The following is a 12,264-nucleotide window of genomic DNA, read 5'->3' as shown; positions in this document are numbered from 1 at the left end:
GATCAACCTCACCTGGTCCATTCACAGACATATTGTTGACTACTTTTAATTAGGTAGGCTTTCTTTGTTTTCAATAAGTGCAGTTGTGCAAATTTCTTTAGTTTTAACTAGATTTGCTTTGCGTCAATTGTGTCATCCTTTTTGTTATTTTGTGTTTTTGATGCTTCACTTTGTAGAGTGGTAATATCACTCAAGTTCACAGATACAAAATAACACAATTGATATACACATGCATAAAACATAGAATGTACCAGTAATACCACCATCCAGTAGGCAAGGAAATGATTTCTTTATTAATACCAGAAAACCCACACCTGTACATTGACAATCATCCAAGTTCTTATAGAGGGGTCGGTTGGTTGGGAACCAACCGACGCATTTCCTTACCACCTAACTACCCAACCCGATAACAAGTACCAACATAATAGTTACTATACTCTGACTACATCTATCCCCCCAAAAAAGAAGTCATCTTTCAGATGACTGATGAACATGAAAACAACAAAAAAGAACATTGACTGCAAGAAGAGGGATGGGAGGACATCCCTGTGGTTGGATCAGCTTCCTCTATCTTGTAGGTTTCCTCCATGGCCACTTTTTTTGCTTCCCATTGATGAGAGGTGGTAACCACAACTTGCCAATACTTTTGCTACCCTTTGCCGTCTCACCTTTGCCCTTTGCCATCTCCCTTATTGCTTCTTTTTTAATTGCCTGTATGTGCCACTTGTACCAACCGTTCCTATGATGTGATTGCTTGTAACCAACTTCCATAGGATGTCCCGGTTGCTATACCCATTTTTCAGGTACTAGGAATGTCTGTGTTTGTCGTACCTCTGTCTGCCATTGCAATCGTACCTTCATCTGTGCTCTTCCAAACTGTTGCCGTACGGGTGTCTTCCCTTGCCGTACGAAACTCCCACGTACACACTCTTCTCGTACAGCTGAAAGTCTTGGATTATGATGTTGTACGGATGTGAATGATTGTCGTACGAACACTGAACGTCCTTGTCTGCACCCTTGTTGTACGCGTACGGATGAGAAGCGTTCACCTTGACGTTGTACAAATGTAAGTTGTGGTTGTCGTACTTCCTTTGATTTTCGTACGTGGTGATGTTGTACTCCTTGTTCTCGTTCTTGGTGACATTGTACTCCCTCTCCTCGTGCGGAATTTATGCATTGATGCCGTACTTTCTGTGGCCCCGATACGGAATTTCTTTGGTGTCCAGTTGCCGTACAACTTACTTTGGCACCCCTCCGTTTTGTTGATATGGTTGTCTGTACATCCAATCTTTTCTCTTGTCCATCCGTCACAACAATCTCTGCAACTTCTTCCTCTTGGCCACACTCTGCAATTTCCTGGATGTCTCTGGCACTCCCTTCTCTATCACTCCAGTTATTGTTTTGGGAAGTATTTTGCAACTTCGTCTTTATAAGGACTTGGTTGGATTTTTTCTCTTATTGCCACTTTATTCCATCTCCCATACGCTTTTAACTTAGACCCATTTACTAGGTCTTTGATAGGTTTATTATTTGAAGGAGATAACTTTACAGCCCCATTCTCTTTATACTTCATGTACTCTTGGGGGTACCTTCCTTCCAGCTGAGAGTCTTGTATTTGTAACATATTACATTCTGTGTGGAAAACTTCATAGTCTCCCATTTGCCAGTGGAATAATCCATTAAGGGAATTTGTGTCATCGTCTGAGCACCCCTTCCTCATCAAGTTCCATCCCTTCATAGTTTTCTCCTTCAGAGTTTGATGCCAAGTCCTGACTTACTGACTGGTTCCTGAGATCTGTGATGTACTTCCTTCCCTCTGATTCAATAGAGAGGGTGTTCTGTTTCCAATTGTGATTGGCCTTTGCTACTACTAGCCATCCTTTCCCTAATAAAGCATCATATCCTTTCTTTTCTAGGGTAATAACCACAAAGTCTAGAACAAATTGTTGGGTTTCTATTATTACCTTTTGCCCTATCAAGGTGCCAATTGGTTTGATGCCATGCTGGTCTACTCCTACGAGCTGGAATGTGGGCGGCCACAAGGTAGGTTTCCCAATCACCTTTCAAGTATCTTCCGATAGGACCTTCACTTTGGAACCTCCATCAATTATCATGTTTGAGAGTTTGTATCCCATGATCTCCATTTCTACCACTGCTGGCACTCTCCCTAGTCCTATTGTAAATAAGGTATTTTCTTCCTTTTCCACATAAGTTTCTTCTTTTTCTACCTGTTCTACTGCTTTTGGTTCCACTTGTTCCACTGTATTTGGCTCCACTAGGGGATCTTGTTGAGTTGGCAGTTTTCCCTGTGTCAATGCAACTTGTAATTGGGGTAGAGTGTCCAGTAACTCCCCAATGGAGACCGGAATGGTAGTTTCTAATACTTTCCTTATGATGTTGGGTACCCCCTTGCTCATAGGGGTCTTGGCTGGCTTAGCTGCTGTTTCCCCTCTCGACTCATTTTGGATGTTTTGCTTTGCCTCCTTAAATCTTGCTTTTTCCACAGTCACCTCCGGGTACACGATTTTCTTAGCTTGCATCCTTGTTATTGCAAGTATCTCACTTTTTGATCCTACAATATCCAGCATGTTCACACCTTTTTGCCTTGTGTAATTTGCATCCTCATGGTTGCTAGGCCCACACCATTTGCAGAGCATTCCTCCATTCTATCCCCCTTCGTTTTGACATTCTCGAGCAAAATGGCCCAATTCGTTGCATCTTCGGCATTGGATCATGGGCCGTCCTTGAGAATCATATTGGATTTCCTGTCGGGGTGTGTTCGTGTTGCTATTGTTATTACTACTATTGGCACTGCCTCATCGGTTATTCCTGTACCCCCTTGGTGAAGCTTCTGTATTATTGTTCTTTGGGGGAGTTGCTGGTGGTGTAGATTGTTCTCCAATAAACAGTATCTGGGCGTTCCTTGTTTTTAGGTTATAAGGGCAGTCTTTGATTGCATGACCCCCTATTTGGCAAATCTCGCAAAACATCTTTCTCGAGCATGCTCCTTTGGTATGACCCTCTTTTTTGCAGTCTGTACATCATAGGTCTTTACCTTCCTTCTTCTCATCCTTAGTTCCGGCCACTTCCTTCATTAGCCATTTGAGGTCCTTCCTCAAGGCTTCAATTGTTTTCGACTCTTCCTCACTCTCTTCTGAACTCTCACTAGAGCTTCCATGCCGTCTCCTCTTTGAGGTTTTATTTTCACTTTCAATGTCCATGGCATGCGTACAAGCATCTCCAAAAGTGGATGGTAGGACTATCTTCATTTTTTTTCTTAAGGACAAGGTGAGTCCTTTAATAAACCATCTTTTCTTTAACCCGTCTGCAGGCTTATTGTCCAATTTGCTGATGAGTTCCTTCATTCGCCTGGTATAAGCCTTCACCGATTCCTCATTGTCTTGCTTGGTGTTATAGATTTCTGTGACAATATCATCATCATCTCTTAACAATTTGAATTCCTCCTCAAATGCTCCATGTAGGTTATCCCAAGTGTTCTTCTTGCCAGCATCCAAGTCTGCATACCAATCTATGGCGATCCCTCTTAATGTGGTAGGAAATGCCTTCAACCATTTATTACTATCATTCTCCCCGTTCGCTTGCCATATAGTTATACAGGTTTTGCAATGGCGAGTAGGGTCCTCTGATCCATCCCCCGTAAATTTAGGCAATTTTTGTTTATCTAATGCCATTCTCTTTCCTTGTTGCCTCCTTCCCAATGGAACCCCTCCTCCTGAGGGAACACCACCACCAGATGGAACACCACTTCCCGATGGAACACCACTTCTTGTTGGAACACCACTTCCCACTAGAACTCCACTTCCTGATGGAACTTTACTTCCGGATGGAACCCCACTTCTCGATGGAACACCCCTTCCAGATGGAACACCACTTCCAGCTGGAACTCCATTTCCTGATGGAACTTTACTTCCTGATGGAACACCACTTCCTGATGGGACACTACTTCTCGATGGAACACCACTTCTATTGGAACTCCACTTCCTGATGGAACTTTACCTCCCAATGGAACACCACCTCCCGATGGAGTAGACTCTTGACTGTTTATCTCCTCTTGACAAAATTCTTGTCGTGCAGGGGTTTCTGGGTTTTTGCACCCGAATTGCCTTCCTGGTGTTTCTGAAACAACCAAATTGGCTAGTTCCTCTATGGTATGTTCAATCCACCCTTCCTGACTTCGGTGGGAATCCCCTTGTGTTCTCAAGTTACGACATCTCTCTTCTTGCTGCTAGAGACATAAGGTTCTTAGGGCGACTTCCTCCTCAGTTTCGTCCTTTGGTGCTGTCCTTCGATATTTATTTGGAATCAAGGGCATGAAGTAATTTAGTGCCTATCTCCCTTCTATTGGCTTATTGGGTTCCTCTAATTTGTGATCTCGCATCCTCTTCTCGGTAAACTGTTGAAGAACTTGTTGCCTTCTTCGTTCCCTCTTGATCTGTGCTCTTTCATCCTCAATATGTACTAAGTTCCTTGCTAAAAGCCGAGGAATTTGTTCGAGGAGATCATGCACCGCCAGTGGCACGGAGAGTTCATCGCGTACCGTGCTCTCAGGAACCATCCTCTCACGGGCTTCCCTTTGCATGTACTGTTCGACTGCAACTTCCCACGCTGTCACTAGGTCGTGTGTCAACTAATCCTCCCTAGTTATTTCCTCCTCTCCGTCACTTTTAGTAATTTGGATGCAAGGTATGAATGGTTTTCCCATTAGCCCATCCTGTCTAGTAAAATACCTCTAGATCTGAACTTAGGCAGCGCCAAAAATGTAGAGTGGTAATATCACTCAAGTTCATAGATACAAAATAACACAATTGATATACACATGCATAAAACATAATGTACCAATAATACCACCATCCAGTAGGCAAGGAAATGATTTCTTTATTAATACCAGAAAACCCACACTTGTACATTGACAATCATCCAAGTTCTTATAGAAGGGTCGGTTAGTTGGAAACCAACCGGCACATTTCCTTACCACCTAACTACCCAACCCGATAACAAGTACTAACATAATAGTTACTATACTCTGACTACACACTCTATAGCCCAATGGATACTAAGGCACTTGGAGATCATGGGTTCTATGTCCTTGTTGTTTGTAAGAACAAATTAGCTATGTTCCTCGTTGTTTGTAAAAACAAATGAGCTATTTTCCTTAGTTAGAGTCAGTTGTCCCCAATTTTGTATTAAAAAAATTGGGGCAACCCTACGGAAATTTTTGTAGGTTAATAAGGCATTTTCGTAGTTGTTTTGTTTGATTTTGGTTTTGTATTAAAAAAATTGGGGCAACCCTACGGAAATTTTTGTAGCTTAATAAGGCATTTTCTTAGTTGTTTTGTTTGATTTTGGTATTTTTTTCACCCTAGGAGTATGGCATTTTCAATTCCATTCGTTTCGAGGTATTGTAGGCCTCAAAAGAAGCTGTATTTCAAGATATATTGAGGAATTAAGAACCCTATAGGTGGGTTTTTTAAGCCTAACTCCATATCTTCATTCTTTGATTAAAATCTTGACTAAAAGGGCTTTTTGTTGGTTTTTACATGGCATCTTGGGTACCATTTACATGTGATCTTGATTTAGAACTATACTATACATATTTGCAATGAAATATGTGAACTTTTATAGGATTTTAATATGTTAAGTGAACTTTTCAAGTCTTATCACATATTTATCTTTTAAAGGTTTAAATGCGTGTAAATGAACACGAGAAACCTTTTTTAAATCAAGAGATGTTTTAAACTTTTATTTATAAGTGGGCTTTTTGAGTTCACTTACAAAGTACGAGTTTATGTTTGTTTTTGACTTTGCATATGCTATATAAAATCACATCATTAAATTTAAAGATTTTAAAAGTGGGGATTTCAGAAGTCATTACATATTGTTTTGACTTACAAATGCCCGTTATTGGTTTTATAAAATAAAGGTGGTGTTTTTAACATGTATTTCATTCATCGAAACTTGTAATACAATGTTTTTACTCACTAAATGCCCATTAAAGGCTATGGACAGTGATTTTTGAGTCATTTGCATGTTTTTAAAGTGTTAAAATGACTTGTACTTGCTTTTAAAAACCCATTCTTCACTTTTTCGGAGCCAAAAAGACTGTATTGGGTTGTGTTGAAAAAAAACTGATTTATCATATGCCTGCATTTCAAATTTTTAAAGCCCGCATAGGGCATTTAAGGTTTGTGTCTGAGTTTAGAAAGCCCGTGTTGGTAGTTTTTAAGTGCAAATGAATCATACATAGCCTGCATCATTAACTCCAAAGCCCGTGGAGGGCATAAACACATTTTTGAAAAGTTAAAACATTGTTTTAAACTTGCATGTAGATTATAATGGACCGTCCATACAATTGCAATTGGTTTTCATAATGAAGCCGCATTCTTAAAGTTGCAAATCAATTCAAAATGGCGGTCACTGTTTATCCTGGCTTGTGTCACTGTTTATCTTGGATTTTGAAGCTCATTTTATGAGCAAAGTTTACTTACCATACATGTATGGTGACCACTGAAGCCTGTCTAGGACATTTGAGTTCATTTCTGAAGGCAAGGAACAGACTTTAAAACTTGCAGCATGAGTGCAATGGCCTGTCCAAAAGAAAATAAACGAATTTATGCAGCTCATTTTCATGAATCATACAGGCATCGTTCATAGTCCACTATTTTTGTCCTCCATTGCATATTGACTTGCAAAGACATGTAGGAACCACCTCTTTGGTGTTTGAAGGAGTCATTGGCTTCCTATCTTCAAGCAAATCATTTATCTTCTTTAGCCATTTGTCAAAAATTCATGGAGGACTGAGAATACGAGAAGATTTGATCCAACTCTCTCACTATATAGCTGCAAGTTCAAGATTAGTTCTTAGATCTGAAATTAAGATTTTTATTTTAGAGATTTGTAGTCTTTGAATGAGAGGATCTGTTTTCAAAACAATGTGAGTACTTCCCTTCGTATATTGAAGTGAAATTGCAATACAAGTTCTTCCATAAATGATGCACATTGCAATAAAGAAAAAAGCTCCAACACTCATTTTCCTTGCATTTGCAGTTGGGATAAAATATCCCATCCATAAACTTGTCTTGCATAAAAAGACAAAAGGTTTTCTCTCCATTATGTAATGTGAGTTAAAAAACCCACCTACAAGCATTTTCTGAGTACATCTTGATTCTTTTTAAAAGCCGCATCTGAGCATGAAAAACCTCCTCGTGTGCGACAAGTACTTTACAAAATGACTTCTAATGGACTTAAAAATATCACTTACAAGAGGAAAATCTTCTCATTTATGCTTGTGCAAGGATCAGAAGATGTGAAAATGATGGAGAGTAGATAATGTTTTTAAGACCGATTTCAAGCAAGTGATTTGTTGATACCATCACTACATAACAATCAAGAATGCAGATTAATATCCTGGTTTGAGATGCTTTCACCAAACCAAAACACATCAATCATTGGGCATCCTATAGCGGAATGAAGGCCGACAAAGGATGATTAAATGCCCATTAAGGGCATCTTGTAGTCTCAAATTCTTGAAGAGATCTTTCCAATTCTTTGATAGTTTGAATTTGGGAAAAGATCTCTAGGTTTCAAGTATATAGGAAAAAGAGTTTGATTAGTTCTTCCAAATAAATGCATTCATGAGTCAATAAGAGATTCTTGACAAATGTCCATGATGGAAGATGAAAATGCAAAGGAATAACAACAAGGACTCATTTCAAATCTGCAAATCAAAGCTCTTGCTTGAGATTGCAAAATGGGTGCATTAGAATCCATAATCGGCCCCTTGAAGAGCAAAAACGTGATTTGTGATTATGAATACAAGCTGTAAATGGAATGTCTATGCCCTAGAGGGGCTTCTTGGAAGGCTTTACAAGTATAAAATGCTTCCTTCTTCTAAAAATGGGTTTCTACAAATAAATTGCGTCCTAGAATGATGGTGTAGTTGGCACTTCTGATCAAAGTGGGCTTTGAAATGCCATCTACATCTCACACAATGCATCAGATATGGGCTTTACAACATTGAAATGCCTTGTGAATCACCGTTCAGCCTATCATGGCTTGAGAATATAAAACACAAGCCTTGAATGTGTATAAACGATGCCCTAAAGATCAGAATGGGCTCTAAAGTTACATTCACATACCATTTTATAAGCATTTCCTATGTGTAAATGCTTTAAAAATTGCCCTCTAGGTATGTCAAAGGGAAAACACAGCTCATAATGCCCTATACGGCTATAAAAATCATAACAGATGCCTAAAAAATGCTCTTTGGAGTCATAATGGGATTTTGTTAAACGATTGCATGTGTTTTAAAATACACAATGACCTTTAATATCACCATCCATGTATTATAGCGGGCTTTAAAATGTAAAACACAAGGCATTTATTTGCAGACATCCCTGGAACAGTCGAGGGATGTTCCCTGGATATCTGCCCATCCCTGTGTCCTGTGGCGACTTGGTGGCGAGAAGGTGGTGATGGGGGGATGCAAAGTCCCCATCCCAGGGATGTCCCTGACCCAGGACAGGGATTTTTGGGGGGTACACATCTCTGTGCCACACTGGACTTTGTTCCTGTTCATATTATTCTCTTTTATCCTTGTGCTATGCATTGGCTTCAAGATCTTGGGTTGTTGCTATAGGCAAATTCTTACAAAATGTTTAGTTTTCCTTCTCTTCTCAAAGCTTTGCATTCATAGATGTTAAGAACCATCACGAGTTGAAGTAATTACTGCGAATACTATTCTTTTTATGTTAATAAGTGGTTTCATGCTTCTTTTTGCACTTGGAAACATAATGATAACATGGCTTCACTTTTGCTTATAATATATAGATTCTGCAAATTAGCAATTTTGTCTTTAGGTTTGCTCTTAGAGTACAGAGCAAAGATTGCATGTCAATAAACAAAATAATGAAATTATCTCCATAAATTCTTTCACGGTATACTTTTCTCTTGTCTTATGAATATGTTTGGGGAAGAATGCTGGTAAAGGTCACTGCGAGGGCATAATGAGTGATTAGTTTCTGCAGGATAATTTGAAGAAGCATCGTCATATTACTGGGATGTAGATTATGTGACTCATTTATTAATTATCAAGAGCCCTTTTTTTGCTATTATACATTCATATCTTATTTACTCATATTCTTGTTTTCATTGACAAGTTTATTTTGCTAAATTCTAACTATTCTTGCTTTGTCCTCTTTCAGGTACAAAGCCGCTATCAAGGCAGATCCATACTGCTATGAGGTGCAGATCCAGTTCTTCTTAAGTTGTCTGGATACTGCATGTTGTTCAATAATTTGATTTCATTGGAAATAAGGGGTTAATAGAAGAGGGAAAAATGCTCACATTTATTTAGGGAATTGTTCATGCCTTAAAGAAAAATATTTTACCACATAAGTACTGTGAAGCATTTTATTTAGGGGTGGACAGAAATTCCTTTCCTGTAAACCTGGCTTCTTCCTTTTTATGATTTACTGCCATCTAATGCCAAAGTCAGCTTCCCCTTTTTAGTACCTTTCTGATAATTTTTTTGCATATAGTTTCCTTAAATATTGTCACAAGTTCCAGATGGTAAATTTGTGGTCTGTGAGTTTTGTATTTGTTTGCAGGCACTTGAGTGTCTACTTAACAATCATATGCTGACATCAGCAGAAGGTACACATTTCTTTTCATACAAGCATGCTGATGGCTTTTCCTAGTATTAGACCGCTTTTTTAATTACAACTTGTTTATTTCTCGTGAATTGAGATAGTAAAAGTGATCTTTAACTACACAATTTGCTCCTTATTTGGGTTCTATTTAGCACGATTCATTTATTTACTTTTTTATATTCACCCTGTCATATCCTTGAATATAAGTGTCTAGATGTTTGAAAATATTGTAAATAAATAAAAGGTCTGCTCATTTGTTTTTTTTGAAATTGGTTACTTGGCAGAAGTCAATCTGGTTACGTCTTTGAAGTTTGGTGTGGAGAATGGTTGGCTTTCTTTATTCTATTCATGTTTAATAAAGAAGGTACTTTATTCTCTTTTATGATCTACATAAGTTTGTTATGTTGAGATATCTTTTGTTGTTGACACTTGGGACCTTTAATGGTAGCCTTACATTGTCCATCTGTTCTTTGTGTATTATGCTGCAGTATGATAAAACAGATAAGGTGGAGTCAAAGTTTGCAGAGCTGGAGAGGTTACCTGGCAATGCCAGCTCACATGAAACCTCAATTAACCGCTCCCTCAAGAACAATGCTGATCTGATAACCTGCAAAGCAGATTATTATCATCAATGTGGAGAATATCAGAAGTGTTTTGAATTGACGACATCGTAAGCCTTTGACATTTAACAAGGTTTTACAGAGACTTATTTCTTATCCTCCTTAACAGTCTTCTGGTGTGTAACTGAAATGTTTCTTTTCTTTTATATGCAGTCTTCTTGAAAGGGATCCTTTTCATTTAAAGTGCACATTAGTGCATATAGTAACAGCTGTGGAACTTGGTCGCAAGAATGAGCTTTATCTTATGGCGTGTAATCTGGTGAAGGACTATCCACAGAAGTAAGTAGTAATAATCTTCCTGATTAAACAGAACCAGCAGGAAGCATTATTTTTGGGATGAAGCATTACAGTCCTCTGTATGTCTTTGTAAAAGTGAACCATGATACCGACCTGATCATGCCCCACAAATAGCCCAGGGGATCTTCACCTTTCATCCGGAAATCTTATTCTTTATTTTGTTGTTTAACATACGGAACCTTTACGATCACAACAATCTCTTGTTGAGATGTAAACAAAACTAATATTATTGGGCATTTATGCACAAGAAAACCCATTGAATCTAATCCACTCTTAGTACCGTTGGTGATCTACAGCTACTCTTTTAAATAAGTAGTGGCACCTTGCTTGCTTGGCTGGAGGATGAACAGAGTAGAAAACTACTTTGGTTCATAAGATTAGCTGTTTAGGTTGTTTGCTTTGAGATAAAATACTTAAAAATCACCTGTCTTGTGTAGAAGTGCTGGTGTGTCTTATGAACATACTCAATAATCATTAAATCAGTAGTTTCTGTTTCTTTACTTCTTATTTTTTAGTTTTATATATAGGAGAGTTTTCTATTTTGAATTGAGGAAGGGTTTACCTTACATGCTGTTCTGTTTTGGGTTGTTTTGGGACGGACAAATTAAAGTGCTAACAGTTTTTAAGCAGCTTCTTTCTTAGCCTTACAGATCTCATTTGACTTTGTAGATTATTCTAGCTTTTCAATTTAAAGCTGATGTTGTACATGGATCTTTCAGCACGTCTTTGATGATTTTATTTTTTCACTTTAATAATCTTTAAAGAAAATGATTGATGATGAGAATAGTTATATGGTGCTATAAAAATGAATAAACAAAATAGATCAAAACGACTCACTAGTAGTTTTTTACCAACAATTTAACTGGAGAACTCTAGTGATGAGATTTTTGGTAGTTGGTTTAGGGGATCTGACTAAAAATCACAAACAAATATTGAAAAGAAATTTGAAGAACTTTTTATACTACATAGACAAGGTAGTGATGGGTTTTGGGAGTGGAGAGTTTATTCTTAAGGATGAACATAGTTAGGAAAGATTCTTCATATATTCACACTTTGTTTGATAGTTTTTTAATATTAAATAGAGAAAAGAATGCTTACATAGAGCAAGTCAATGCATTAAACAAGTCCCTGGGCATTACCTTCTTCTGTATTTAAGAAGGTCACAAACAAGTCTCTTCCTTGTTTGTGCAAGAAGACATATGTCCCAATATTAAAGCAGATCTACTGAAATCATTGAGTTGTCCAATTTTTTTTTTTTTTGAAAATAGAGAAAATATTGCTTACATAGAGCAAGGCAATGCATAAAACATGGTAGTTAACTAAGGCTCAATACTTATAATGTATGGAATTGAATAAAATTGGTCATATATACAGTTGGTGTTAAAGTTTTACCGAGAAAAATAAAGATAAACAGCGATAAAAGGTAGAATAAAGAGGCACAAAAGACACAAGATACTACGAAAACCCTTCCACTTGAAGGGAAAAACCCAGCCACACCAGAAAATATTTCTTTTATTGATAGCAAAATCTCGAACAAAATGCTTTCACTTGATACCCAATTGTTGTGTTTACACACAAAATAATCACACATATATAGAATTGAGAGACTCTTAACGTCACAACCGAAGGTCTCTTCAATTTCAAAAACAAGTCTCTTCACATGAGACATGTCTCTACAC

General features: G+C 37.9%; 1 protein-coding gene across 2 annotated transcripts in view; it reads left to right on the top strand.

The window, feature by feature from the left end:
• Window positions 1–12,264, top strand: part of APC6 (anaphase promoting complex 6) — a 169,758-nt gene that overhangs the window by 36,126 nt on the left and 121,368 nt on the right. For both annotated transcript variants that reach the window (XM_089806964.1, XM_089806963.1), the window contains exons 4-8: window positions 9,222–9,261; window positions 9,627–9,672; window positions 9,953–10,032; window positions 10,157–10,338; window positions 10,442–10,567. In XM_089806964.1, coding sequence (XP_089663090.1) covers window positions 9,222–9,261; window positions 9,627–9,672; window positions 9,953–10,032; window positions 10,157–10,338; window positions 10,442–10,567 — 474 coding nt within the window. The remainder of the gene's footprint in view (window positions 1–9,221; window positions 9,262–9,626; window positions 9,673–9,952; window positions 10,033–10,156; window positions 10,339–10,441; window positions 10,568–12,264) is intronic.

Source organism: Cupressus sempervirens, chromosome 10 (genome assembly GCF_028749045.1).
Source record: "Cupressus sempervirens isolate cs-2001-9-10 chromosome 10, ASM2874904v1, whole genome shotgun sequence".
Taxonomy (NCBI): Eukaryota; Viridiplantae; Streptophyta; class Pinopsida; order Cupressales; family Cupressaceae; genus Cupressus; species Cupressus sempervirens.
The sequence above is the reverse complement of the archived record's forward strand: the minus strand, read 5'-3'. Positions and strand labels throughout refer to the sequence as shown.